This window comes from Hemiscyllium ocellatum, chromosome 25 (assembly GCF_020745735.1).
Source record: "Hemiscyllium ocellatum isolate sHemOce1 chromosome 25, sHemOce1.pat.X.cur, whole genome shotgun sequence".
Lineage (NCBI taxonomy): Eukaryota > Metazoa > Chordata > Chondrichthyes > Orectolobiformes > Hemiscylliidae > Hemiscyllium > Hemiscyllium ocellatum.
The window spans coordinates 15,779,709-15,807,345 of record NC_083425.1 but is presented as its reverse complement, the minus strand read 5'-3'; the positions used below and the strand labels follow the sequence as shown (position 1 = coordinate 15,807,345).

The following is a 27,637-nucleotide window of genomic DNA, read 5'->3' as shown; positions in this document are numbered from 1 at the left end:
GCCATAATGGACCATGAACAGCAGCACAATTATATTCAACCACCATCTCTAACCTCATGGCCTGGTATATCCCCCACTTAACCATTACCATTAATTCAGAAGGTCGATCCTTGTTAAATGAAGAATTGAGGGCATACAAGGAGCAGCACCAGACATACCTAAAAATGAGACATCAACCCGGTAAAGCTACAATGCAGGACTACTTGCATACCAAGCAAAGCAAGCAGTAAGTCGAAGTGAACCCACAACAAAAAGATTTGATTTCATCTCTGCAGTCCTGCCACATCCAAACATGGTAGATAACTAATTCAATGTAGAAAGAGGCTCCATAATTATCCCCATCATCAATAATGGGGGAAGACAAGCACATCAGTCCAAAAGATAAGCATGAAGCATCTACAAGCACCTTCTGCCAGCAATGTCAAGTAGATAATCCATCTCTTGAAGATCCCAGCATTGTAGATACAAGCCTTTAGCCAATTTGATTCATTCTACATATATTAACAAACAGCTGAAAGCTGAGATATTGCAAAGGCTACAGAACCAGATAACATTCTAATAACAGTTCTAAAGACTTGTGCCCCGTTCCTAGCTATGTCCCTAGACAAACGTTCCAGTACAGTTAGAATATTTCCATCCACTCAGCAATGTGGAACATTGAATAGGATATACCTGGGCACAAAAACGAGACAAATATCATTCAGCCAATTGTTGTAACATTGGTCTACTCTCAATCATTCGCAACACAATGAAAGGTTTGGTTAATGGCATTATCAAAGTACACTTCCTCAACAATAACCTGCTTGCTAATTCTCAATTTGGGTTTCACAAGGCCCACTCAGCTTCTGACCTCATTACTTGGCCCAAACATGGAGAAAAGAGCAAAACAGAAGGGGAAATGAGGATGCTTGCTTTTGACTTCAAGGTAGCATTTAACTAAGTGCACCATGAAGGAGACTTAACAAAACCAGAGTTGAGGGAATTGAGGGAGAAACCTCTCCATTGATTAGAGTTATTTCTAACACAAGCAAAGATTGTGATCGTTGGAGATCAGTCGTCTCAGCTCCAGGACACAAGTAGAGGAAGAGTTCTTCAAGATAGAATCCTAGGCCCAGCCATCTTCAGCTGCTTTGTCAACGCCCATTCCCTCATCATTAGATCAGAGTTGGGAATGTTTTCTGATTGCATAATGTTCAGTTCCTCAAGATACTAAAATAGTCCATTCCCAAATAGACCAAGTCCTGAACAATATTCTGTACTAGACTGATAAATAGCAATTAACATTCACATCACTCAAGTCCCAGGACTTGACCATCACTAACAGGGCAGAACTTAGCCATCACTGCTAGGCATTCAATGATATTATCACCAATGTATTCCCCAACTATCAACATTTTGGAGTTTACCATTGACTAGCAACATAACTACTGTGGCTACAAGACAAATCAGAGGCTGGGAATTCTGTGACAAGTAAATCACCTCCATTAGGCAAGAACTTTCAAAAGCTGATTGAGGGCAGATGTTCGCAGGTAAAGGGACGGCTAGAAAATGGGAAACCTTCAGAAATGAGATGACGAGAATCCAGAGAAAGTATATTCTTGTTATGGTGAAAGGAAAGGCTGGTAGGTATAGGGAATGCTGGATGACTAAAGAAATTGAGGGTTTGGTTAAGAAAAAGAAGGAAGCCTATGTAAGGTATAGACAGGATAAATTGAGTGAATCCTTAGAAGAGTATAAAGGCAGTAGGAGTATTCTTAAGAGGGAAATCAGGAGGGCAAAAAGTGGACATTAAATATCTTTGGCAAATAGAGTTAAGGAGAATCCAAAGGGTTTTTACAAATACATTAAGAACAAAAGGATAACGAGGGAGAGAATAGGGCCCCTCAAAGATCTACAAGGTAGTCTTTGTGTGGAGCCGCAGAAAATGGGGGAGATACTAAACGAGTATTTTGCATCAGTATTTACTGTGGAAAAGGATATGGAAGATATAGACTCTAGAGAAATAGATGGGGTCATCTTGCAAAATGTCCGTATTACAGAGGAGGGGATGCTGGATGTCTTGAAACGCATAAAAATGAATAAATTCCCAGGACCTGATCAGGTGTACCCGAGAACTCTGTGGGAAGCTAGAGAAGTGATTGCTGGGCCTCTTGCTAAAATATTTGTATCATTGATAGTCACAGGTGAGGTGCCGGAAGACTGGAGGTTGGCTAACGTGGTGCCACTGTTTAAGAAAGGTGGGAAGGACTAGCCAGGGAACTATAGACCAGTGAGCCTGACGTTAGTTGTGGGCAAATTGTTGGAGGGAATCCTGAGAGACAGGATGTACATGTATTTGGAAAGGCAAGGAGTGATTAGGGATAGTCAACATGGCTTTGTGCGTGGGAAATCATGTCTCACAAACTCGATTGAATTTTTTGAAGAAGTAACAAAGAGGATTGATGAGGGCCGAGCCGTAGATATGATCTCTATGGACTTCAGTAAGGCATTCGACAAAGTTTCCTATGGGAGACCGATTAGCAAGGTTAGATTTCACGGAATACAGGGAGAACTAACCATTTGGATACAGAATTGACTCAAAGGTAGATGACAGAGAGTGATGGTGGTGGGTTGTTTTTCAGACTGGAGGCCTGTGACCAGTGGAGTGCCACAAGGATCGGTACTAGGCCCTCTACTTTTTGTCATTCACATAAATGATTTGGATGCGAGCATAAGAGGTACAGTTAGTAAGTTTGCAGATTACACCAAAATTGGGTGTGTAGTGGACAGCGAAGAGGGTTACCTCAGATTACAACAGGATCTTGATCAGATGGGCCAATGGGCCGAGAAGTGGCAGATGGAGTTTAATTCAGATAAATGTGAGGTGCTGCAAATCTTAGCAGGACTTATACACGTAATGGTAAGGTGCTAGGGAGTGTTGCTGAACAAAGAGATCTTGGAGTGCATGTTCATAGCTCCTTGAAAGTGGAGTCGCAGGTAGATAGGAAAGTCAAGGAGGCATTTAGTATTCTTTCTTTTATTGGTCAAAATATTGAGTACAGGAGTTGGGAGGTCATGTTGCGGCTGTGCAGGACATTGGTTAGGCCACTGTTGGAATATTGTGTACAATTCTGGTCTCCTTCCTATCGGAATGATGTTGTGAAATGTGAAAGGATTCAGAAAAGGTTTACAAAGATGTTGCCAGGATTGGAGGATTTGAGAGGGGAAAGATATAAAAGGGACCTAAGGGGCAACATTTTCACGCAGAGGGTGGTATCTGTATGGAATGAGCTGCCAGAGGAAGAAGTGGTGGAGGCTGGTCCAATTGCAACATTTAAGAGGCATTTGGATGGGTATATGAATAGGAAGGGTTTGGAGGGATATGGGCCGGGTGCTGGCAAGTGGGACTAGATTGGGTTAGGCTATCTAGTCGGCATGGATGGGTTGGACCAAAGGGTCTGTTTCCATGCTGTACATCTGTCTGACTCTATGACTTCCAAAAGCTTATTCAACAACCAAAATGCATCAACCAGGACTGTGATGAAATATTATTCATTTGTCTGCATGAATACAGCTCTAACAACACTCAAGAAGCTTGACACAATCCAGGAAATAGCAGCCCATTTAATTGGTCCCTATCTACCACCTTCAACATTTATTCCCTCATCACTGACACAAAGTGGCAGTATATAACATCTCCAAGATATATTGCAGTAACTCACCCAACTCCTCGACAGTATCTTCCATCACAACCTGTGTGAGACTAATGGCACCTAGAAGGGTAAGGGTATCAGGTGCATGAGAGTCCCACCAACCACATAACAGTTTGATTTGGAAATATATTGTTCCTTCATTGTCACTAGCTCCTGGAATTTCCTTCCTGACAGGACTTTACACAGCACCCATTTTCTGCTCTTCACTACCTTCTGAAGGGCAATTAGGAATGGATAATAAATGCTGGTCCAGCCAGCAATGCCCACAATCCATGAATGAGTTTATAACATATTGAGGCAGTAATCTTGGGGGGGAGAAGGGGGAATCGTGCACTATATTCAGAGAAGCACAAGAGGGAGACATTTTTCATTTTTGTACAGCAAGATTAACTTTACAAAGGCAAATGTTGGGTATTGCAGTTTGCATTGAGATGGCACCTGATGCAAATGTAAAAGAAGAGGCTTAAACTTCCTGCCTGTGACAAATATAAATTTGAATTATTTTTAAAAATGATCAACTGAGAGATTTTTGGACATAGCAGCCCCAGACTCAGAACATTAACTGTTTTTCTGTTTACACATGCCACCAGCCCTGATGAGTTTCTCCAGCACGTTTTGCTTCAGATTGCCAGGATCTACGGCTCTTTGATTTTATTGGAGCTTGATTTGTTTTTCCTGCTCATCATGTCACAACCAGGTGAGGAGGGGAAACGATCTCCCTTTCTTGATAGTCACAATACATTTATTTTTGTACATGGCTTTGGTGCCTCTATTGAACTGCAGTTAACTGAATTAAACCAAAAGTGCCAATTCTAAGCATTGTGTTTAAGTGAGAGGATTTGTTACTGCAAATAAAAAAATATTGAAGTGCAACATTCAACACACACCAACGTGACGATAATGAATGCAAAATACTGCAAGTTCAGCAGGTCTGAAATAAAAACAGAAAGCTGGAGATTCTCAGATCTGGCAGTATTGGTGGAGAGCAAAACAGAGTTAATGTTTTGAGTCCCGTGACTCTTCTTCAGAACTGAACAGGGCTTCACAGCATTTGAGCAGGAGATGGACTAGTTAGTGTGTTGTCCGTACTATCATTGAGAAGGAGAAATGGAAAATGAAACCACGAAAAGATTTTACTTAGATTTGCCGGCACAGTGAATGAAGAGGTAGGGGTAAGGAATAGGTAATAGATCTACTCCGGGTTGCCAATGACAGAATCAGACTGGAGAGTGTGGTGCTGGAAAAGCACAGCAGGAAGGTCCAGCAGCATTCGAGGAGCAGGAGAATCAACATTTCAGGCAAGACCCCTTCATCAGCAATGATAGAATCAGGATGAGAGGCATATTGCTAGAAGCACATATGATAGGCAGGAAATCAGTGAATTACTATGTCACAGGTATAATGTTGTCTCTTTCCTAAGTGTATCTCATATTCTAAAGACAGTAAAGGAGATTAGTGATAGTAGGCATCAGAAAGTATGGGCGTTGATATGGGCTGTGATATTTTGAATGAATTGAGACAATACTGATTCAGGGAAATATGCAAAGAATATACTCACGAAATAAAGCCCTTAGAAGATGGTAAGGTTTTGTCATAAAGGGAGAGGGACAAATAAGCCATCAACTTACAACAAGCTTTAGTCAGCACCTTCGAAACCATGACCTCGAGTACCTGGAAGATTCACAGAAATACCACCACCTGAAATTCCCCTCTAAGCAAGACCCGATCCTGACTTGATTGTAATTTTATTGTTTTCCTTCCTTATCAGAGTCAAAGTCATGGAAATCCCTCACAGAAGCACAGGTGTATGTACATCACCATTCTCTCCCAATAGGCTGCAGTGGTTCAAGGTAGCAACCCACTACCATCTTAAGGGCAACTAGGGACAGGCAATAAAAATTGGCTAATCCTGTGACTCCCACATCCTGTGGAAAATAAAATGAAAATGTGATCTTAATAAGAGGTCTGCAATAAGAAAATAAGGTTTAAGTCGAACAGTAGCCTTGCAATGCCAGCGAGAAGGTCAAAGTCAGCAACAAGTAAATTTTATGTGGGATTCCAAAATAATAAGTTGAGGTTTGCCTGCAGGACATTTTCACTCATTTAGATCTGAACATCAGTTTAGCAGTTGAAGATTATAGCAATAACCTCTGGATTGATGAAAGAGGCAAGGAGATGAAGCTAGATATCATTAATATGTCAAAATACAAGCACGCAACACTAATTTGGAATAGATGACAAAGAATAGCTCTCCTAATTTGTTGAAAGGACAGAAGTTCCAATCAATATGTAAAAAAGATGAAAGCTTGCAGTTTTTATTACAAGAAATGATCAAAATTTACATAAAGGCTTTTATATTAATACTGAAGAAAGGAAGATTCCTCTTTGTACAGATCACAAAATGCATTCTCTGTAGAATTACAGTCTTTCATAGATATGTCACAGTAACTTCCAGTGAGTTCTTGCTTTCTTGTTTCACCGAGTTCTAACTTTGAGTGACTGTCTCCAGGCACTTCACTCAGTTTTTGGAGTTTCCTCAAATGCACTCAGTGGTAAAGCCCAGCCTGATGATTCTTCCAGGCACACCAAGGTACATGTTCCAGTCATCTTGACTAAAAGATGCCTTCCTCCCTGATCTAGCTTGGGCAGCTTGCAAAAAACCTGCAGTCTCTCTGTTGGAGCACACCATCTGCTTTTCCTTTCCTCTCTTTCTCACCTGAAGCCAGCAAATTTATTTACTGTTCGCACGACTGCATTTGCCTTTCGTTGCCAGTTGTGATAACGTCACGCCTTGGTCAGCAACAACCTTGACTTGGCCAAACATGTTGTCAGGCTGGATTTGGAAGAGTCATTTGACTCCCTTAACTTTAACCTAAATTTAAAGAGATTAACCTCACAATTGCAACAGCAATTGAAGCTGATGAAGAGCTTATTAATAGATTTCTTGCAGAGCAATGCAATAACTGTGAGCCTGGAGAAGCAGAATCAGTAATGGAAAGTTAAACAAGTTTATACCCAACTTTGGCTGAATTTCCCTTCTTCAAATCTGAGAGTGAGGAATCACCTGATGTTGCCAAACCTTTGTAATTGGAACAACTAAGTCAATTTTTATTTCCTTTAGACTCCACAAGTTAGCATACTTTGTGAACAATCAACACATCTTCCTCAATTCAGAGCAATTGTATAATGTTTCATATCAATAATAAAAATTGAGAAAAATCACAAAATGTTAGCCTAATCCCAAGGATATTCATGTAATCAAGTAGAAATTTAGTAGTAATTCCTAGTCGAATGTGTCTCGAAAAACAGATGATCTATTCTACAGATGTGATTAACAGATCAAAGGTATTAGTGGGTCATTCAAACTCAAAAACATGATGGTTCTCTCGATACAAGGTTCCAGCTGCTGATTACAAACCTTTCCTCTATTTCTTTAAAGGTGACAAAGAAAAGTCACACTGTCATTAAAACAAATGTTTTAAACTAGTTGAACTCACACCTAGACAGCTGCTGTCACTCTTCCCAGACTGTTTTAAGTGTTAATTGTCACACTCAGCAAACAGAAATTCAAACTGAGCTACTTTTAAAAATGTTTAAGTTTAAAAATTAAAAATAATACTCCAAATGAACATAGACTCCTAAAAGTTCATAGTATTGTCAAAAATCTTTCAATGCTATTCCCAGCAGATAATATTAATCACAAGATCATGTTTTATTTGCTGATAATAACTGTATTACCCTTCCATCACTTGTGTTGGCATATTGCCTGACATCAATGTATTGATAAACTTGAATTTTCTCCAGCTGACCAATGGGAAAACTGTAGTCCTCTTTAAAGACCATGCTTACGGTGGGCAGTTTGAGCAATTTTTGTTCCATAGAGAGCAGAGTGTTCCTGTCCAGATGCCCCATACTGTACATCAAAGATGTTCTGTTCTTAATGAAAGATGGTGTAATCAGGATCTCCATAAGAATACTAATGAATAAAGTTTACAATAATATATTGGAGAATTTCAGACTAGCCCCAGGCTCCTGAGATGAGGCATGCATTGTGACCACACTCCCCCAAAGCTAGGTATAGACAAATTTAGGTATTTTCCAAGCAACCTGTTCACGGATGTTATCACTGACCTCTGGAGTAGTAGGACATGAATCTGGGCTCCCTGGCTCAAAAGCTAAGACACTGTCACTGTACCAAAAGAGCCCTTAGAGACAAACATGTTCATGCTTCAAGTATCCCCCACACTACTCCTTACCCATATTTGTTATTGTGCAAAAAGATAATAGATTGTCATTTAATAAGCCATATTTGATAATCATTGAGATCAAAACATAATTTTTAATGGTACATTTTAATGACCATGATAAATAACAAAGGCTTTAGCTTCTGAGTGACAGCTTGATAGCACTATTTGAATTAGTTCTGGCCAATAACACAGCTGTTCCCATACAGGAAAAAAATACAGACTGGTATTTGTTTAGGTTCAAACTAAAATCTCCACTGACTCAAGAAAATCAATTCTACGTTTGAATTTGATGCCACTCAAAGTTCACATTTATCCAACAGACTCAGTTACCAGAAAAGGTCAAAAGGGTTAGTTATGATCCAGAAACAAAATTTACCAAGGGCTGAAATGTGTTTTATTGGCTTTGTCTAAATTGATTTTTTTTTTGAGAGGGATTTCCACCACAAAGAAAAGCAAGTTTTCTAACTAAGTTTTTACCTTGCCCCATTGCTACAGGTCTGCCCATATTGTATTCCTTGTACAATTCTGGTCCAATATACCACAAGCTGTTCTCAGAACAACTCACCAGTATATCCAGAATTCACCAGCATGTTGTGTACACGCTATCTTTAAAAGGCTGCTGTGCAACCAGATCTGCAGCATCAGTCTAGAACTACTCAGCTTGCTCAACCACTCTCAGTAATGCCTGCAATATCTTGCTTAGTGTGCTACTTAATCATTCACTCGGGACACCTCTCCACCTGGACCCAGCTGTCACCCACTTTCATCCCCCGCTTCCAGTAAAAGCAGAAAGAGCCAAGGTTGGTGGTGGCTGCTCGACATTCAGATCCTCACCCTGATGTGAAGAGAATCTTGACTGACTGCTGTGAGTGGCTGACTGACTGCTGTGAGTGGCTGACTATTTCCAAGCCCCTGAATTGAAATCAAAGGCTGCCCTTGACTTCGTGCACCAGGGTCTTCTGAACGAAGGTTACTCACATTCGTTTGACTGAGGCTTGCTGACAGCTGTGTGCCAGCATGAAACAACACGGCAAGACTGGAATGCTGTGTACAAAAGTAGGCTGAGTGACTAAATGCTATGACAGTGAGCAAATATCCCGGAGGTACAGCCTGGTCCAGTCTATGAACTGGCAAATATGGACATGCTGCAATGAACTGCAGAAGCATTGTGTAGATCAGGGATGTGCCAGGAAGGTTAGAGGCTGGCAGATATAAGGATGTATGGCTACTGTCCATGGATCATGCCAGAGGATGGTGGTGTCTAATGTGGAGCCCCTTGAGAGAAAACAACAAGCTGAATTTGCCAGGTACTTGCTCTGGTTTCCATGTCGAATGTTTTCAATGTCTAGTTTATCTGATAAGATAGAAAGCTGTACATTAATGAGGCAGATTGTGGTGTTAAAGAAGTGGTTAACAGGCTTCAATCACCAATTGGCAAATGATCACTGCTTACCATGAACCTTGCCACTCCATTTCTGAAAAGCAAAAAAGATGGGGCCACATGTTCCAGACAAGAAATATTCTTTGCTGGACTTTGTCTGATTCCGCCACAAATCTCACCATAGAGCACATCACACAGACCCACACAAGATTAGGCCAAATGTCAGATATTTGAATAATGGCCGAAAATACACGTACTTGTTTGGTACCAAATGAGAAACACACATCAATAAGTACATTATCCCTGATTATATTTTGAGCTACATTTAATAAGAGTTAAAAATCAAAGTTAGGAAAACTCCTCAATGTTACATATCTTAAAACTAAAATCAGTAGAATACACTGAAAGCTTCTATCTCAAAATACAGCAGATATCAATGTCAAACCTTAATGCCATAATCAGAAAAGGCTTTACTATCATTGAAAGTAAATTATCTTTCAAACAAGATTTCAATTACAATTTTACAGCACCTTCTTAAAAGGAAACATCTGGAACATTGGTCTGTCCATCAAAAAGGGACACTAACCTCAAGTGCTAAAATATTTGCAAATATGAAATACCAGTGAAACATAAGGATTAGGGAAAATTACTAACTGCTGCACTTGTACATGCAACTTCACTTGGGAGACAGAGTGTTTTACCTCTTGCTCTGCTAACAATGTTGCTTTGAACATACTATTGTCAATAAAAATCATAGAGCAATATTCTATCCATTTATAAAAATGATAACAAAATAAACAATGCTTTGAACCAGCTGAAGGAACTAGTCAGCAAACTATTAGTGTTGACTGCAATTTTCTATTATTTGTAAAGAAGGCAATGTGTTTGAGTTTGGAATTAAATTTTAAACTGGAACATGAAAAACGTCTCAAGATTTTGCAACAAAGAGGAGAAAATCTTTCGCTGAGCTCCATTTTATTTATTTGCAGCTATGCCCTATTAATGGAAGATGTAAACATTCAGAAATATCGTTCGCATTCAATCAAAATAGGACCACATACTCTGTAGTGCTAATGACATAGATATTTGTTTTTTGGTGGAGACACATGGACAAAAGTTTCATGTTGAAAGAGAGAATGGCTGCATATATGAACAGCTGAAGAATTCATTCATTAAATGCTGCTCCTATACTCTGGAGACATGCTCATATTACCAACCTGATTAACCAATTCAATGTCATTATGAATTCATCCATATTTCATGTCAATAAAGATCCAAGTTAACATTCTGTGAGCCATATGATACTGATGTATTTTCTACAAAGAAAATCCCAATAATGGCAACTGATGATAAGTTAAAGCAGCTGTCCATGGTTAGAAATACATTAGTATTTCTGAAATAAAAAATAATATTTACATTAGATGGTAGATGAAATTTTTATATTTATTAATTTGTATCATCACACTTAGCGCGTTACTTCTAGTTTTAATAACAGGCATCATCACTTTGTCATACTTGAAAGCCACCCTAGTTTAAAGAGGGATGATGTAGACGTCGATGAGACATCATCATCTTGAAAAGCTGCCAGTTGTCGGAATAAGGAGCCGGGCCCCTGATTTGCATCTTCTATGACAGACGAGGGAAGAATCTGTATCATAAAAGACAAAGAGGTTTCAGCAGTATAACCTGGATATATTTACTGTTCAACATGCACATTATAGCAACATAGCAGAGCTGTTAGGTTATTTGCAGCTAAGCAACAATGTAGTTATAATAATTATACATTTATAAATCTAAGAACATCATGGTCACCTTATCAAATCAAGTAGCTCAATTAGCAACTGCAAGAATATTCAACCATCCACCCTCACTCCTCAGTCACCAAGAACCAAAGAAGAAATTCAGTATTTCTAACGTACTCCCTTTCTACCCTTGCAGAAAGGATGCAGACTCATCTCAGAGCATATTATCTGTAAACTACAAATGATTTGTTTCAAGTTCAAATGGCTTGTATGTTTCAAAACTCATTATCCTACGCACACTTCCCTTTGTGAACCAGAAGATTAAGTAATGTAATGTCACTAATTTGCAAATCAGAAGTTGATTTGTCACGATTCAGTACCATCATTTTTGGAGTAATATAAATCATGGAAATAAATAGATGACATCAATGAGACAGTTCCTTCTATTAATTGCAACAAAATGATATCATTTCCAGAACGCGAGAGTGAAAGACTTCAAGTACTAATAACATCAGATTAGTTCTGGTCAGCTACATAGCTGTTCACCCAGCAGAGCAAACTAGATCTCTGGGACCACTTTTGGCTCCAACTAAAATTTCCATTGGCTCAGGGTACTGAACAGAGAATAGCTCATCTTTGGAGCCAAACTCTTTCCTACGTTGGGATTTATTGTCACTCAACAAGTTCAAATTAATTTCCCCAACATCCTCTCCTTCCAAGCAAGTCCACAAAAAGTGAGACACACAGAATTTGTAACAGTAATAGCCACATAATGTGCTCCCTTTTTCAACAGTGCAAGAGTAACTTACTGGGGTATACCAGACTGGAAACAAATATGAAGTAATCTGTTGTGACAAATATCATTCAATTCATCAAAATTGTGACTGTGTTAGTTAACAGTTCACATCATAAACACATTCTACTTGTCTTGTGTGCATCATGAGTTCAGTAGTAAGAATAACAAGTTAATAGGGCACTCAATAGAGTGTAATAGTTACCTACACTGCATTAACTAACTAGCATAATATTAATTACACAGCATTTTCATGAGGCTATTCCCTGTCTGGTTGGTGCATTGGAATTAGACGAGGAAAATCTTTTAAACAAACGAGTTCCATCTCATCAAGGATGAGTCAGACCAATCCACAGAAAACATGATCTAGAACCTTTGCTCGCATTTTAACAACTTTAACAAATTCCATTATAGCAGCTGAGACAAGCCATAACATTATAAAGCAAGCAACATTTTTATTTTAAAAATCGACAGATCCTTTAATAAATTCCAGAATATGAATCAGAGTGAATACCAAATTTTGTTGAAATCTGTCCCTCTTTTTGAGATATGCTATCTACGGGCATACTAGGTGAAAAGAGTACCTCCACCCAACTTCAGTAGCAGATGTAATTAGGAATGCACAATATTGAGAGCTCATTTTCATCTCAGAGAACTGATAGCAGTAAGAAGATTTGAACTTAGTATAGCCCTTACCAAGGTTCACTATTGATTCCAGGGATAAAGCCTTATGAAGAGAGAGCGAGAGCACATGCCTAAACTGTTCATTCAAGTTCAGAAGAATAAGGGGAAATCAAATTAAGATACAAAAGTTCCAAAGGGATTGATTAAGGAGATGTAGAAAGGGTATTTCCTCGTGTGTGATAATCTAGAGAAAGAGACTATAGCTTCAGGCTAAAGGATTGTAGATTTAAAATAAAGATGAGAAGAAATTACTTCTCAAAAGCGTTGTGAATCTCTTGAAATTCTCTACTCCAGAACGTGGAAGATTCCAGTTCATTGAGTAAATTTAAGAAGGACGTAGTCAGCTTTTTAATTAATAATGGATTGAAGGGTTATGAAGCGCAGGTAGCTAAGTGCAGTTGAGGCATAGGTAAGATTAGCCATGATCAGATTAAATGGCAAAGCAATCCACATGGAGTGAATCGCCTACTCAACTCCTTGTTCTTATGTTCTCATCTACATCTTCCCATTGCACAGCCAACAGCTGAATAGATTTCCCAACTAACAACATGCTTTGATAGAATGGTTTTGCGTGATATCAACACGGATTCTTGTTTGTTTTCAGTTTGAAATCACTTTCATACCTCTCGCATGCACTGAAACAAACTTGGCAAAATAGCAGCCAACTTTTAAAAGAACAAATACACTCCAGTACATATTTTCCGCAGGTGTAAATTAAACTAATTAATTTAGATCAGAAACATCTAGGCTGTACAGTGAAGATCATATTTTACACCAGAATGTTCAACTGAATATCAACTTTATGACAAAAGCAGTAGTTTGGTGGTTCCTGAAATGTGACTTTTGGCACTCAATACCAGATGTTTCTTTGTTTTTATATTCAATGCTGCATAAGAGACTTGCAATTTGTAAACTAGTTACAAATTCACTCCTCAAAAGGATTTAGCACACTCAATCACGGACAAATATAAAGTCTCAATGCCTTCAAGAGAAAGAAAAAAAAATGGCTCCTTGCACTGCGCCTAATTCTATAAAACATATGAGTAATCAATTGATGACAACAAGTTAATCTTGCAGTATCAGTTAATTATTCACGAATTCAGCTGAAGAGCTCAATTGATACACACTAAAATAGTACTAAACAAGTAGCAGAGAAACATCACCAAGGTTACATTATTATAGTCAGGTAACTACAACACCAGTGCATTTAAATTTAGCAGAACATAGCCTTCAGTTTGTCCAAAAATGAAAAAGTCTCAAAGCTCAGTTTATGATGCCTTCATTGTGCTCATAGCTAACTGTCAGATTGAATGGTATTTTCTTGGATTTATTATGCATGGCAGAATAATTAGATTGCATTTAAATCCACGGCACTTGTGTTTCTCAACTCTAAATTGTGTTCGTGGAATCGAATAATAAGCGAAGACAAAATATTTATATGTTTTTGTCCAATTTGGTGTAGCCTCTGATTTAATTTTGAAGGAGGTTTTTGTCAATCACAATATCTGCACAGCTAATCGAGGATTAAAAGAGATCCATAAAATCAGGCTCTGTGACAGTTTTTTACATTAGGAAATATTGGGATCATCTTTCTCCAGCTTACCCAAACACATTGTGGAAACAAAGATAAATAATAATGATATATATAGAGATATGAGTTTTCAGGTTAGGAAATGACTAGAATTTTTTTTAGAAATGATAGAAGAAAAAATATAAAAAGTGAAAATTAGGTTAAAGAACAAATAGCAAGCAGAACCTGTTTTGAAACAACATTTAACAGTTTAAATAAGCAATTCAGGATTATTGCTATACCAAGGGAATTAGTCTTGTTACTTGAAATATTACATTCACTTCTTGTTAAGCTTTTAGCTGAAAACTCAATGTTTGTCTATTAAAGAAACCGGAATCTCTGGATTTAAAATTATTGAAACTTATACTTTGGTTGACTGGAAGAAATTAGATTTCTTAGTTAATTTCAAAGAAAAATTAATTCAAAGTATGACAGTTTTGATTTAGCAAATTTACTCTGAACAGGCTTTTATTTTTACAACTTCATACTAATGCTATGCAATCACTCACCACAAATACACTGCCATTGATTGTTACCTGATCATAATACTGACTACTGTATAGTTACTGAAGTTGCAATGCAAAGCCAAGTACACTGCACACAGGATAATTAAATACCCAATGAAGCTTCAAGAAGGTTGCAGCTGTGACAGCTCAACATGTCAACTGAAACTGAATTTACAAAAAGGCATTAAATTAAAGAACATTCACTTTACAAAGTATAATTTTTACTTAACTGTCATAATTGTAAGGCTATGTAGTGTAGGATGAACAATAAAAATAAATACATAACAATTTAGTAATCAAAATTGTCCACTTCTTAAGCTGAACAAGAGAACAACCAAAGTTTGCATCCATTAATATGACACACTTTGCCAATAAACCAGTGACAGATATGTACAGAAAATGGTTTGCCACTTTTTCTGAATATCAATTTAAACATCAGTACATTGTGAAAATACTATGGCTTTAAGACATTATTTTGTCCTTTTTTTTAAAATTCAAGAGAGGTTTTAAGACAGAGGTCATGAGCACTGGAGTAAACAGTGTGTGAGACATTGGGGTTTTTAAAAAGTTGGAACAATAGCAGTCTGATGGGTGCAGTCACACACTCTCCGTTTTAGTTTTTAGCAGTTGCTGGTTGGGTCTTGAAATAAACAGAAGCTGTTTTTGCCCTCTCTCAGTTACAGCCAAAAGCTGGGGTTTCTCCTTCTGCAGTGGGAATTACACGAGAAACAGTCTGTTTTCTGAATTTGCCTTTTGTCAAGGATGTGTCTATATTGAATTAAATAATTAGTAATAGCTACTACTTCCATTGTTCTGTTAAACTTTCCCATAGGATTAAGTTATTCCAATTCTTTCTTTCTTCTGTTGTGTTTTAACTATAATGGATGAAGTGTGTTCTGCTTTAAATCTGGTAGTTTGGCCAATCCAATTGCTTCTAGAACACAATATTTTACATTTACCTTTAGATAAGGATCTCGGCTATCTTCTAAATATATTTTGAAGGGGTTTGTTATCGCCCATAACAATATGGTCAGGCAGCATCATAAACCATGACATTTCCTCATACCAATGGGCAAATCAAAATCTCTATGCCTGTACTTACTACCAAATCAACACTGACATTACAACAGTTGTTGACAGTACAGTTTCACATATCTAGGATCTCCAATCAGCAATCTGTCATTTGGTGCTGAAGACAATACACGCTTTGCCAAAGCTTCAGGTCAGAAAGCTCAGGTAGATAAGAGGACCCTGGGAAATAGAGGTGAGCAAATCCTGCACGGTCCTGGCCAAACTGTCTGTATCTGCAAACAATCTGCAGATTCTGCCTTGACAAAATGCAGCTCCTGAGCTCCACACAAGGCCATGGTTAAAGGAGTTAAACATCAGGGGGCAAACCATCATCTTCCAAGATGGAAGAATGCTAAGAATGTGTCAGAATAACAGCTTCTTATCCTTTTGGTGAAAAGCAGGTCAAGCTACTAAACACAAACAATCCTCAAAGAGGCATTCAAACGTATTTTAGAAAAGTGAGGACACAGAGTAATACTTTGAACCACAAGTCTATATGTAAACTTTTATGTATATTTATAAATAACATATTATATCAAAAGAAACAAAATTAAAAACTGACCTGATTCTTAGATTCATTTCCCTGAACAGCTGATTTAGGCTTCCGTGAACTTGCCATACTAAGTGGTAACAAGCCAAATCTGGAAACAAAGATTGACAGTATTGAAATCTGTGTTATAAATTCGTTAATCTCTACAGACGATTATTGATCAGAGCAAGTGAGAAAATTAATATGCATTAACTTAACCGAATTGCTGGCATGCCAATGAGTTTGCTGTCAAAGCAGGAAGAGTTTTTTTTTGTTTCAGCTATATATTTCACTTTTACCAAAGTCAGTTGGAAGCAGGCACATAGGGGATAGAATTTCTCAGCAAAACCACAATGTAAACTAGAAACCCAGTAGTCTATGTGTACAAGAAGCATTATTCATCAAATGTTCATGTTTTCGTCCTACTGGACCACTTAAAAAAGGAGCACTCTTCTCATGTGTCGGGACGATTTAATTTGAAAACTTCAGTTTACACCATAAATGATCAATATGATGCCTGTGGAGTGCTGAAAAATAATTTGAAAAATCAAGCAAAATTGAGTTAGACAAAGATCTTGCATTTACATGTCACATTTAACAATGCAAAATATCCCAAAAGCATTTGATAGATGTGCTATCAAACAAAATCTAATCAGCAATCCTTCAGGGCAGAGGTCTTCTAACTTCCAAATTGTTCAACTATTATTATCAAAGTAAATTGATACTCTTATAAATAGAGCAATATAGCTTCACCTTTTCGCCGTGTGGATAGAAAGCAGACCAATCATATAAAATATTAGGCTTAAACTTTATTCCAATTCTCGGCAGAGAACATACACAAAAAATCCATTTAACCATGCTGCACAAATGCAATGAGAATTCATTTACCTGATCTGACTAGAAGCCAGTGGTAAGATGTTATGAGGCTCATGGGAATTAAAGGGTGCACTTCTATTGGTGTATTGTTTCTCTGTGCCAGTTAATAACCCAAACAACACCTAAAGAACAGAAAAATGTCTATTTACACAGTATATTTCCACATCAATACAACATCTTCATGTCAGGCATGCGATGTCACTGAGAAATTTTGATGCATTAGAATATTGCTTTGGAAAGTTTCATATTTGAAAGTCTGACATGGCTGCAGAACTTGGGTATGCAATTCTGGGAAAACACTTCTAGCTAATAAAAGATTTTCTGCAATTAGGGATCTAAGAGGACCCTTAATATACTGAAGAACAAGTTGCCAACTTCAATCAATGAGATGGGGGTGATGCAGAAGAAAGATTTGATATACAGTCGTTTAATCAACAACTATGTTTGAGAGTCATACGACATGGAAACAGACCCTTTGGTCCAATTTGTCCACACCAACTAGGTTTCCTAAACTTTACTAATACCACTTACCTACATTTGCCCATATCCCTCTAAACCTTTCCTATTTGACCCTCCTCTCTGACCCATCATCTCCATCCCCACCCCCATTCACCTATTGTACTCTCTGCTACCTTCTCCCCACCCTCAACCCCCTCTCATTTATCTCTCCACTCTGCAGGCACCCTGCCTCTATTCCTGATGACGGGCTTTTGCCCAAAATGTTGATTTTCCTGCTCCTCGGATGTTACCTGACCTGCTGTGCTTTTCCAGCACCACTCTAATCTAGACTTTGGTTTCCAGCATCTGCAGTCCTTGTTTTTACCTATTTATATAGCTGTCCAAGTGTCTTTTAAATGTTGTATTTGCACTTGTCTCTACCACTTCCGCTGGCAACTCATTCCATAAACACACCACCTACTGTGAAAATAGCCCCTCAGGTCCCTTTCAAACTTTTCCCCTCTCACCATGAACATATGCTCTCTAGTTTTGACCTCCCCTAACCTAGGCTATTTACCCTTCCAATGATTTTGCAAATCTCCACAAAGTTTCTACACTGCAGGGAAAAAAGTCCCAGCCTTGTCCAGAGTCTCTCTCAGAAAAGTAGTGGTAGAGTACAAATAATAACATTGCAAAATTTCAATCAGGCAGTGTTAATTATAGTACAAAACTTGAAGCTAAATGAGCAATTACAATAGCCTTTCCACTTGTAATAGCATCCAAGTATATTTTCTGGTAAATTATGTATTTTAATTCTATTTTCTATATTGTAACTCAGAAGGGAAACAAAAGCATGTAACTCCATTTCTTTATCATATAGACAACTTTGTGGTTTTGGGACTAATCAAACATAAACTACAGCACTGGCATAACAATGAACTCACCCTTCCTCACATACACTCAACCAGTTTTATTTAAGAAATTGATCCAGTAGTCCAGCCAAGGTTCAAATTTGAAAAAGACAAGACATTTTTTTCTGAACTGGCCACTCTCTACTTACTGAGGTTCTTTGCGAAAGTTTGTTCAGATTGTTGTTAAGGTGTGGAGTGAAAACGTCCAAATCAAATGGATCAATATAGCTTTCCAATGTGTCTGCCACTTTCTGAACCCTGATTCAGAAAACAAAGAATAATATCAACTTTAATACTTGAATTCTCCAATATCGCAAGTACATAAAAATAAGAATATTAAATAGAATAACTTTGCTGCTTAAAAAGAGATTCGGTACCTTGGGTCCTGCTGGATCCTACTGCTTTTTACCTCTTCATTTCTGGAAGTTAAAATTGAACCAAGATACCGAAGATCAAAAAGCAGCTGCAGAGCTCTATTCTGGGTTAAAGGGAATGCAGAATCACTCTGAAACGGAACATAAATTGAAGAGGAGCAAAACATAAGTGCTATATTTAGCAAATACATTCCAAGAAAGTTAGTTCAATAATGCTTCGTTTATGATGCTTATGAGTAGAAAGAAAAGAGAGTATTTCTCCTTTCTATCGGAAAGATGTTGCGAAACTTGAAAGGATTCAGCAAAGATTTACAAGGACGTTGCCAGGGTTGGAGGATTTGAGCTGTAGGGAGAGGCTAAACAGGCTAGGGCTGTTTTCCCTGGAGCGTTGGAGGTTGAGGGGTGACCTTATAGAGGTTAACAAAATCGTGAGGGACGTGGATAGGATAAACAGACAAAGTCTTTTCCTTGGGGTCAGGGAGTCCAGAACTAGAGGGCATAAGTTGAGGGTGAGAGGGGAAAGATATAAAAGAAACCTACGGGGCAACCTTTTCATACAGAGGGGGTATGTGTATGGAACGAGCTGCCAGAGGAAGTGGTGGAGGCTAGTACAATTGCAACATTTAAAAGGCAACTGGATGGGTATATGAATAGGAAGGGTTTGGAGGGATATGGACCAAGTGCTGGCAGGTGGGACTAGATTGGGTTGGGATATCTGGTCGGCATGGATGGGTTGGACTGAAGGGTCTGTTTCCATGTTGTATATCTCTATGACTCTAAGTTCTGATCTTTAATTATAGTGCATTTACTACAAACTCTATAAATCTTCAGTGAAAATGGCAGAGTTCCAATGATTCCCTAAATTTATAACACACATCAGAGCTGTTCAAAGTTACTACCTTGAATCTATGGTGATTGGGCAGTTTTTTTTAAAAAACAGACAGTTTAACACACTAATCAGAAAGACAACCACCAATTCTGGCCAATAAAAAAAAAGGCAAAGCAACAAACCTGATCCACAGGAGCAAGAAGCTCCTATAGCAAGCTTGTAATCTCACAATACTGCAGTAATGCTGAGGAGTCTGGACAACCTACACGTGCTAAGAGAAAATGCTCACAACCAGCATTTGTTGTGCATCCCTGACATCATGTGACAAGATAAAGCACCCCCTTCTATGGCAAAAAGCTGACAAGCATTTTAGATTAATCAAGGAAAGAAGGTTCTTAGTGGCTTGATCATGAGCAGAGGATGGAAAATGTTCACATCCCAAGTTTATGCTATCGGAGAATTAGTCTGTACCAAATGACCAATATGACAACCAAAGCTCTAATTCAAGGATACTATCAAAAAAGACACAAAAGCCTTCAGTATTAAATAGAGTAAGGCAAATGTAAATCTCAAACTGATAACCAATACAAATGGTGAACCAGCTCTGGGTAGAACTTCGCTACTACCACAAAACGTGGTTACAGATGTTTCAAAGCAGTCACCAGCCTTGTACCAGAGCAGATCATCCTACGCTACACACAAAGGACAATTCCACATGCTGTGCTGGCAGCAGACTTTCTATTTTCAGGACTGGTTGGCTCATTCATTTAAAGAAATGTAGTAGAGAATCTCACTTAAAAGATTTAAGGTTGTATACCTGTCACCTCCCATAGGTAGAAGGATGCCCATTTTTCTCCAAATGAAAGATATCAAGCAACAATTTATTTATTATTGAGTATTGCAATTTTGTCAGAGGTCACCAACCTATCCACTTGAACAAAAAATAATGTGAAACAACCAAGACCTGAAAGAGAAGTTTAAAGCAATAATAAAGCAGCCTCAAATTTCTCTCTTGATCCATACCCTGCCAATGTTGTCAATGAGCTGAAAATGTGTTGCTGGAAAAGCGCAGCAGGTCAGGCAGCATCCAAGGAGCAGGAGAATCAACGTTTCGGGCATGAGATTCCTGCCTGACCTGCTGCGCTTTTCCAGCAACACGTTTTCAGCTCATTGACAACATTGGCAGGGTGTGGATCAAGAGAGACTCCAGCATCTGCAGTCCTCACTTTCTCCTAATGTTGTCAATGACCCATGAACAACACATTATTGACTTTAGGATCTTCTAAATACCCAGAGATCCAATAATATTTAGAGAAAGTGAGTCAGTGCTGCCAAAGTAAACAGGATTTACAGTGTAAGCAGGAACTAGCAATTTTGAAATAACATTCACCTGACTGTAAATCAAACAAAAAAAAACCATGATTTGGGGTTGTAAAATGGTTCACAAAAGTATGTTGCACTTTATAAGTCATTTTCTTGACTAAAGAAACAGATGGAAAGGCAAAGTAACGAACTGTCACAAGTGCTGTGGGGAAAGGCACAAAATTATTGCCTAAATACATAATGATTGCAGTAGCCTCCTAAAACACTGAAGGAGGAGCCAATCAAATGATTCAATCTACTTTTGCATTTCAGTGCAAACTTAATTTGACATTTCTCTTTCTTAATGAAGAACATTAATTGACTCTCTGGTCTGAGGAAATATCGATCTGTGTTGTGAATAAAAATTAGTCAGTTTCTACTTTTAGGAATACATGTCAAGTTTTGTACTTTCACAGCAATGGGTCTGGAGAATCGAAACCTCACTGCAATATCTAGTAACCATACCCACATCCCTTCAAAACACTTTTGAACATGATCCATACATTTTGAGGGGCTTGGAGTGGACTGGATAAAGGTTTAGAGAAAAAGAAGCACAACATCAGTAGGGAGTTTAAGCTATTCTGATTCTGCGTCAGGATTATATACTTTATCATAAAAATTGGAGATTAGTAGGGTGGTGTTGTTATTGTAACAAGGACTCACAGAAGAGTCCCCTGAGTGTTAGAGGTTCTGTTCACTCTGATAGCTGGCTCTGAAAGAGGCGGATCAGTATACTGGCCGCTATGGAGTTATTTCAGATGGCATTTGAAGTATCATAAGTATAATCTTTTGTTGCAGTAAATTACTGAACATTTTTCTTCAGAGTTGCACCCACACCACTGATCTGACTTTACCAAAAATAATACCAGTAGAAAAATGGTCAACATTACAAATGCTTATTTTTGAATTTAAATGACACAATAAAGACAATGATTAGTTGTGTGGATGCATGATCAGCAAAGTAAAATTAGCCTGTTTTTAAATATATTTTCATGGGATGTGGATGTTGCTGACAAGGAGACTGGCCCTCCCTAACTGTCCATGAACTGGGGAGCTTGTTAATTAATTTCAGAGGGCAGCTACTAGTCAACTGTGTGCTAGCCACAGTGGTCAGACTGGGTTGGATAGCAGATTTCCATCTCTAAAGGACATGCATGCATCATATTTTTTAAAAAAGGATAACTGATGATTATTTAAGATTATTTCCATTTTAAATCTTATTAACTGAATTTAAAATTCCACCAATTCTTCATGTTTGCTCTCAGAATCACTAGTGTCAAAACAGACCATTCCACCCATCAAGTCCACAGTGACCCCACTGAAGAGCCCTCTATCCTATCCTATCCCTGTAAATCTGCATTTCCCATGCTAATCTGTCTAACCTACACATCCCTGGACACTATGGGGCAATTTAGGCCAATGCACCTAACCTGCACATCTTTGGACTGTGGGAGGAATCCATGCAGACACAGGGAGAATGTGCAAACTTCACAGTTGGCCAAGGGTGACTCAAACTGATCTGAATAAAAAGCAAAGGATGGACAAAAAAGGAATTACATACTGGAGTTCAAAAAATTAGCAATTGCAAATCTCAATGAAGTGTATTTTACCTCTTAGGATTTTGCCCAAATACTCTGTAGGTCACACTGCAGTTAAAATATGAAACACAGCAATACCAACAATGGCCTGTGAAGTTTTTTTTTGAAAAAGTACGCACCTTATCTAATTTTGCAGAACATAATGTTTCATAACCAGTAAGCACCTCATGCAAACAAGTCTTCAGCAACTCCTGAAGTGTGATCTTAGGAAGAGCATGACCTCCAACTCGGTTTACCTCTTGGCATAACTCAAAAAGCAGCGACTGTACATACCAAGATGGCTGTCAAACAAAAACCAAAGACACAAAGCTAATTAAATGTCAGAATAATAATCGGCTGTTCTTGAAAAATTCAATTACTGAACATAATCAACATCCCATGTGGTATAATAATTATTGGCAAAGTGAACCTGCTAACCAAAAATGTTCACTTCTCACCTCTCAGCACATTTATTTAAAATAGAATGCAAGAAAATAACATTTAGATATAGTTTGCAATTTTACACACAAAACAAACTGCAAAGAACTGTCGTTTTGACAGATCATTTAGAATAAACTTTCCAAATAAGCTTTCAGAAAACAATTATTACTTGGAGCAGTTTTATCATTGAGGAAAGTGGCTCAGAGAAGTTACTAAGATTGTTAGGAGGAAGTTAAGTGAACCTGAATAACAGTAGTCTGATCTGAGGTGTCTTAACAATACTGTCATATCAGTTATAATTAATTTTGTTCCTTTAGATAACACTTGCAACAGCTGGAATTTTCACTAAAAGCTCAGCAGCATTTAAGTACTTGGAAACATAGACACAAATGTCAAAATAAATCACAATTCTTTGATATAATCTGATTTTTAAAAATGGTGTTCCAATAAAGAGATTGAGTGGTACTGTTGCTTAAGACACTGATCTTTACTTCTTCCAGCTGCTGGAGGCAAATCCACCAAGACTGAATTGCTGTTAATGCCAACCTGAATACAAATCAGTTGGAGCAGTGCAACTGGAGGCAACAACTCAGTAAATAAAAAATGAAATATACATATAGGCAAAACAAAGGTAAATCACTTAATGTAGACAATTATGGAATCTTGCAAGTAGAAAGGAAAAATACAATGTGCATATCTCACAAATAAATATGGATGAAATTTATCTCACAAGTAAGTATAGATGAAGTGGAAATAAACTAGGAATCTGAACAGACTTGACGTTAACTATGCCCTATTAACACTGAACAGTCAACAAAGCCAAAAGGATGGTGAGGCATAGAGCCAGACAGATTGAATTTTGAACATGCATCCAGATTAGGAGGCAAGTAATCATAAAACATGGATAAGATTGTTAAGGATATGGCAAAAAATCAAGCCAGATTACTACTTTAGTTTAATCCATGGCTGCCAAATCAAAGTAAACTAACCACACCAAGATCCATCAATTTCAGGGGAAGTTCATTTTCTCAATGGCAGTTTAGACCACCAAAGGTACCTTCAAGCAGTTAACAGCTGGGAAGTCAGCATGGAATAAGCAGTCACATTTAAACACCAATATTCTTTCAGAAAGTAAAAGGGGGGCAGTTAAAATACATTGACAATCCATCACTTTTAATTTACATTTTCAAATAGTGAAATAAATGATTGGATTAAGGTCAGATTTAAAAAACTGAAAATTTTGAATAATGTAACGTTAAAAGTTATTACGAAGGAATATAACAAGTATAAAATCAGCTTTTCTCCAAAACAATGAGTTTAAAACCATAATTATGAACTAGTAATACATTAACAACCCAGTTAGATTCCATTTAATGAAGTTTATATTTTTTTCATAGGTTTTTATTGCATCATCATTAAAATGGAGTCAATTCATTGTCTTGGGATTGCATACCAGAGCGACCTCAACTGCACACTGTGTAAAGAATAACAACCTTTAAACTGTATTCATCTGTGGATATATCCTGTGTTAGAAAGGCCTCCTCACATATGGAGACATGATTAACCTTTCTATACAGACCTGAACATTCAAAAGTTGGTGAATGAATTAGAAGACCAAGCATTCACATGCTCTTATTTTCTTCTCCAACTCTGATTACTTAATAAAAAAAAATCACAATGGAACTGATCAAGTCTCACAGAAGGAAGAGAGAGAAAAAAAACAGGCTGAATGGAACTGTTGTCCATCAGCAAGGAATGTTTTCAAGCAAGGTTTAAAAAAAATCATGTCATGTATCCTAAAATAACTCATATTTATCATCCATCTTCTTCATATCAAGACCCTATTTGCACCCAGCATTGGAATCAGCAAAAGGTGCAAAAGGTGCCTTGTTAAATGTAATGCCCAATTCATAATCAGATTGAAATGTCAATCTTACTGTCATAATTATCTATACAATTTTACATTTCAATCCTGCATGGTATATAGTCAGGATTTATGTTCTCGTTCATCTATGGTACTGATAGATTAGATTACAGACATCTGTGGTTTCACATTACTTTGAGCACTACTTTTATTGCCTCAGAAATAGCCCAGCAAATTCCAGCACCAGTCAAGCAACAGTTGTACTTGACTATAAATAACAGTAGGGATCATTATGTGAACTAATGAACATTCCATGCTTCATGCTGCTCTCCACTTTACAAAGATGAATGTTTTATTCCAATACTATTGAGTTGAGTCAAAGAACAATGGATGAAGAAGATCGGAAACAACAGTATTAGAAAGTGGAGTCAGTTTCGATCCTTCTTGTGAAAAGGTTGAAATTTAATTAATCACACATACAGCAAAATCCTAATGAGAAAATTATAATTCTTCACTCCAGTTACTGTGGCTACTGTCATCAACCAACCTCTGGGCCCACGGTGGCAACAAACTCAAGTAATTTTGAAATTACCCTTGCAGCATGAAATCTGGGGGGTGGGGGGAATGAAAGAAAGAAAAAGAAAAAGACAGACAGAAGACAAGACAAGACAAGACAAGAGGGAGGAAGGGAGGAAGCAGCATGGGAGAGAATGAGAGAGCAAATAAATTAGTCTCGAGCCACAAGAGAAGTCAACATTTACAAACTAAAATCTCAATCTTACTGCTAAAGCTATCAGAAAAATTAAATGAAGGCTTCATCAAAATAAAGCCAAAAGGATGGTGAGACATAGAGCCAGAATACAGATTGAATTTTGAACATGTATCCAGATTAGGAGGCAAGTAATCATAAAACATGGATAAGATTGTTAAGGATATGGCAAAAGATCAAGCCAGATTACTACTTTAGTCTAATCCATGGCTGCCAAATCAAAGTAAACTAACCACACCAAGATCCATCAATTTCAGGGGAGTTGAATCAGAACATGCAGCTTTTAAGGAAGACCGTTAAGTAACTGCTGTGTTTTAAATGTAGAAAAAAAACGACCTAAAAAGACTTCCAACACAGAAAAGTAAAAAAATTATACAAACCTGTACAGGAAGACGAATTTTGGATGTAACACTATTTCCAGCTTCTGTTTCCTCCTGAATTTCTATTTCATCCCAGTTGGTGGCTGTAGATAAAATGGCTCCAGCTGTATGAGAGAGCAACGTTCGAGTGAAACTGTAAACAAGAGCCTTAAAGAAAGAAATCAAATTTAAGTGGTTATAAAAAGAACAAGAAAACCGTGAAGGACAGTGACTCATTGTTACATCAACCTTAAAGTAAACTGGTGTTTGTGCATTTTGATTGTTGCAATTGATACAAAGATTGTAAAACACAACATTAAATGCCATAATTCTAGAATTTCACTATTTAAAAACGAGTTAATTCTACAATCTTCACACTTCTCAATATATTCCTAATCCAATAACAGAATACCGTTTTCATAAAACCAAACATTTTGCAGACACCTATATTTAAAACCCTCCCATTCAGGGCATGTGGCCTTCAGTTATTATAAACATTTACAGCCAAGCCACTAACACCTCTTGTGTCAGTTTATTTCATAAACGTTGCTCAGGCTGAACTATAATTAATCAACACTCCTATATGTCAGAACTCTTCGAAACAACTAATTCTCCTGCATGATTATTAAACCATGTCAAAACAAGCTGATCACTTTAAATTAAGTGAAGACTGTAGAAACCAGATGTTTTTCATAGCATATTACAGGTAGTTCTTCAATAATGCAATGGCTGCATTCTTGTGCAAATCCGCAATATTGAAAAAAAATCACACTTTAGAAACAGTGCTTAAAGCGTTGGCGATGTAATCACATTATAGCCAACATATTTTAAAAGTTCATGCTTTAGAAACACAGTGTCCTTAATTCTTCATTTGCGTTAACGAAACGAGGGTCATAACTGCATGACCTGCAATTGCAGGACCACACTGATTCTAAACCAATCACTCAGCAGAACTTTTCCTTATCTTACTCAACATTCACAAACGAAAGCAAAGTTTCCCTTGAGTGATACTATCATTGCTCTCAGTAGTGCTTAGTTTTCAAACGTCAATAAATTATTCAATTATTTGACAGTCTTGAAAGTTGCAAGTTAACATTATGATTCTCGAAAGGCACCTAATTATACTACCCTTTTCATTATGATACAAGACTTAAAAGAAAATAGGATTAAACTTTATCATTTGAATAGGATTCCTTCATGTAAAGCTTAATTTTATTATCTGTGTAAATGTTGATGGGTATATTATGTGAATAAAACACATTATGAAGGTGTTTGGAAGTTTTGAATTCCCATATTCCTGTTAAAATTATCTTTTATATTTCAATATGATTTTGATAAACAAGATGGAAGATACTACAAAAGGAAAGCAGGCAGCTGCCAGCCCGTAAGGCGGAAACCTCCCTCCTTTTGTTTTTCCTCTCAAGCAGCATTCAATTACAGAGATTCCTCAGTAATGGGAAGTGACTGGATCAGTGTTTGAGGGCTTTTTTAAAATAAAAATTCTCCCAAAGGCAATCACTGGTTCATTTATATAGTGAAGCCATGAACTTCACAATTGATTTGCAATGTTATAAAAGCCAAATGAAGTTAGTAGCAATAAAGCCACCATATTTCTAATATAG

At 37.5% G+C, this 27,637-nt stretch overlaps 1 protein-coding gene across 1 annotated transcript in view; it reads right to left on the bottom strand.

Annotated features, from left to right (window-relative positions):
* Positions 1 to 9,702: 9,702 nt before the first annotated feature.
* Positions 9,703 to 27,637, bottom strand: part of cog1 (component of oligomeric golgi complex 1) — a 42,578-nt gene continuing 24,643 nt past the window's right edge. Inside the window, exons 8-14 of the mRNA XM_060844863.1 lie at positions 26,037 to 26,183; positions 22,723 to 22,884; positions 18,818 to 18,945; positions 18,590 to 18,698; positions 17,104 to 17,213; positions 16,249 to 16,327; positions 9,703 to 10,968 (exon numbers count right to left, since the gene is read on the bottom strand). Coding sequence (XP_060700846.1) covers positions 10,822 to 10,968; positions 16,249 to 16,327; positions 17,104 to 17,213; positions 18,590 to 18,698; positions 18,818 to 18,945; positions 22,723 to 22,884; positions 26,037 to 26,183 — 882 coding nt within the window. The 3' untranslated portion in view covers positions 9,703 to 10,821. The remainder of the gene's footprint in view (positions 10,969 to 16,248; positions 16,328 to 17,103; positions 17,214 to 18,589; positions 18,699 to 18,817; positions 18,946 to 22,722; positions 22,885 to 26,036; positions 26,184 to 27,637) is intronic.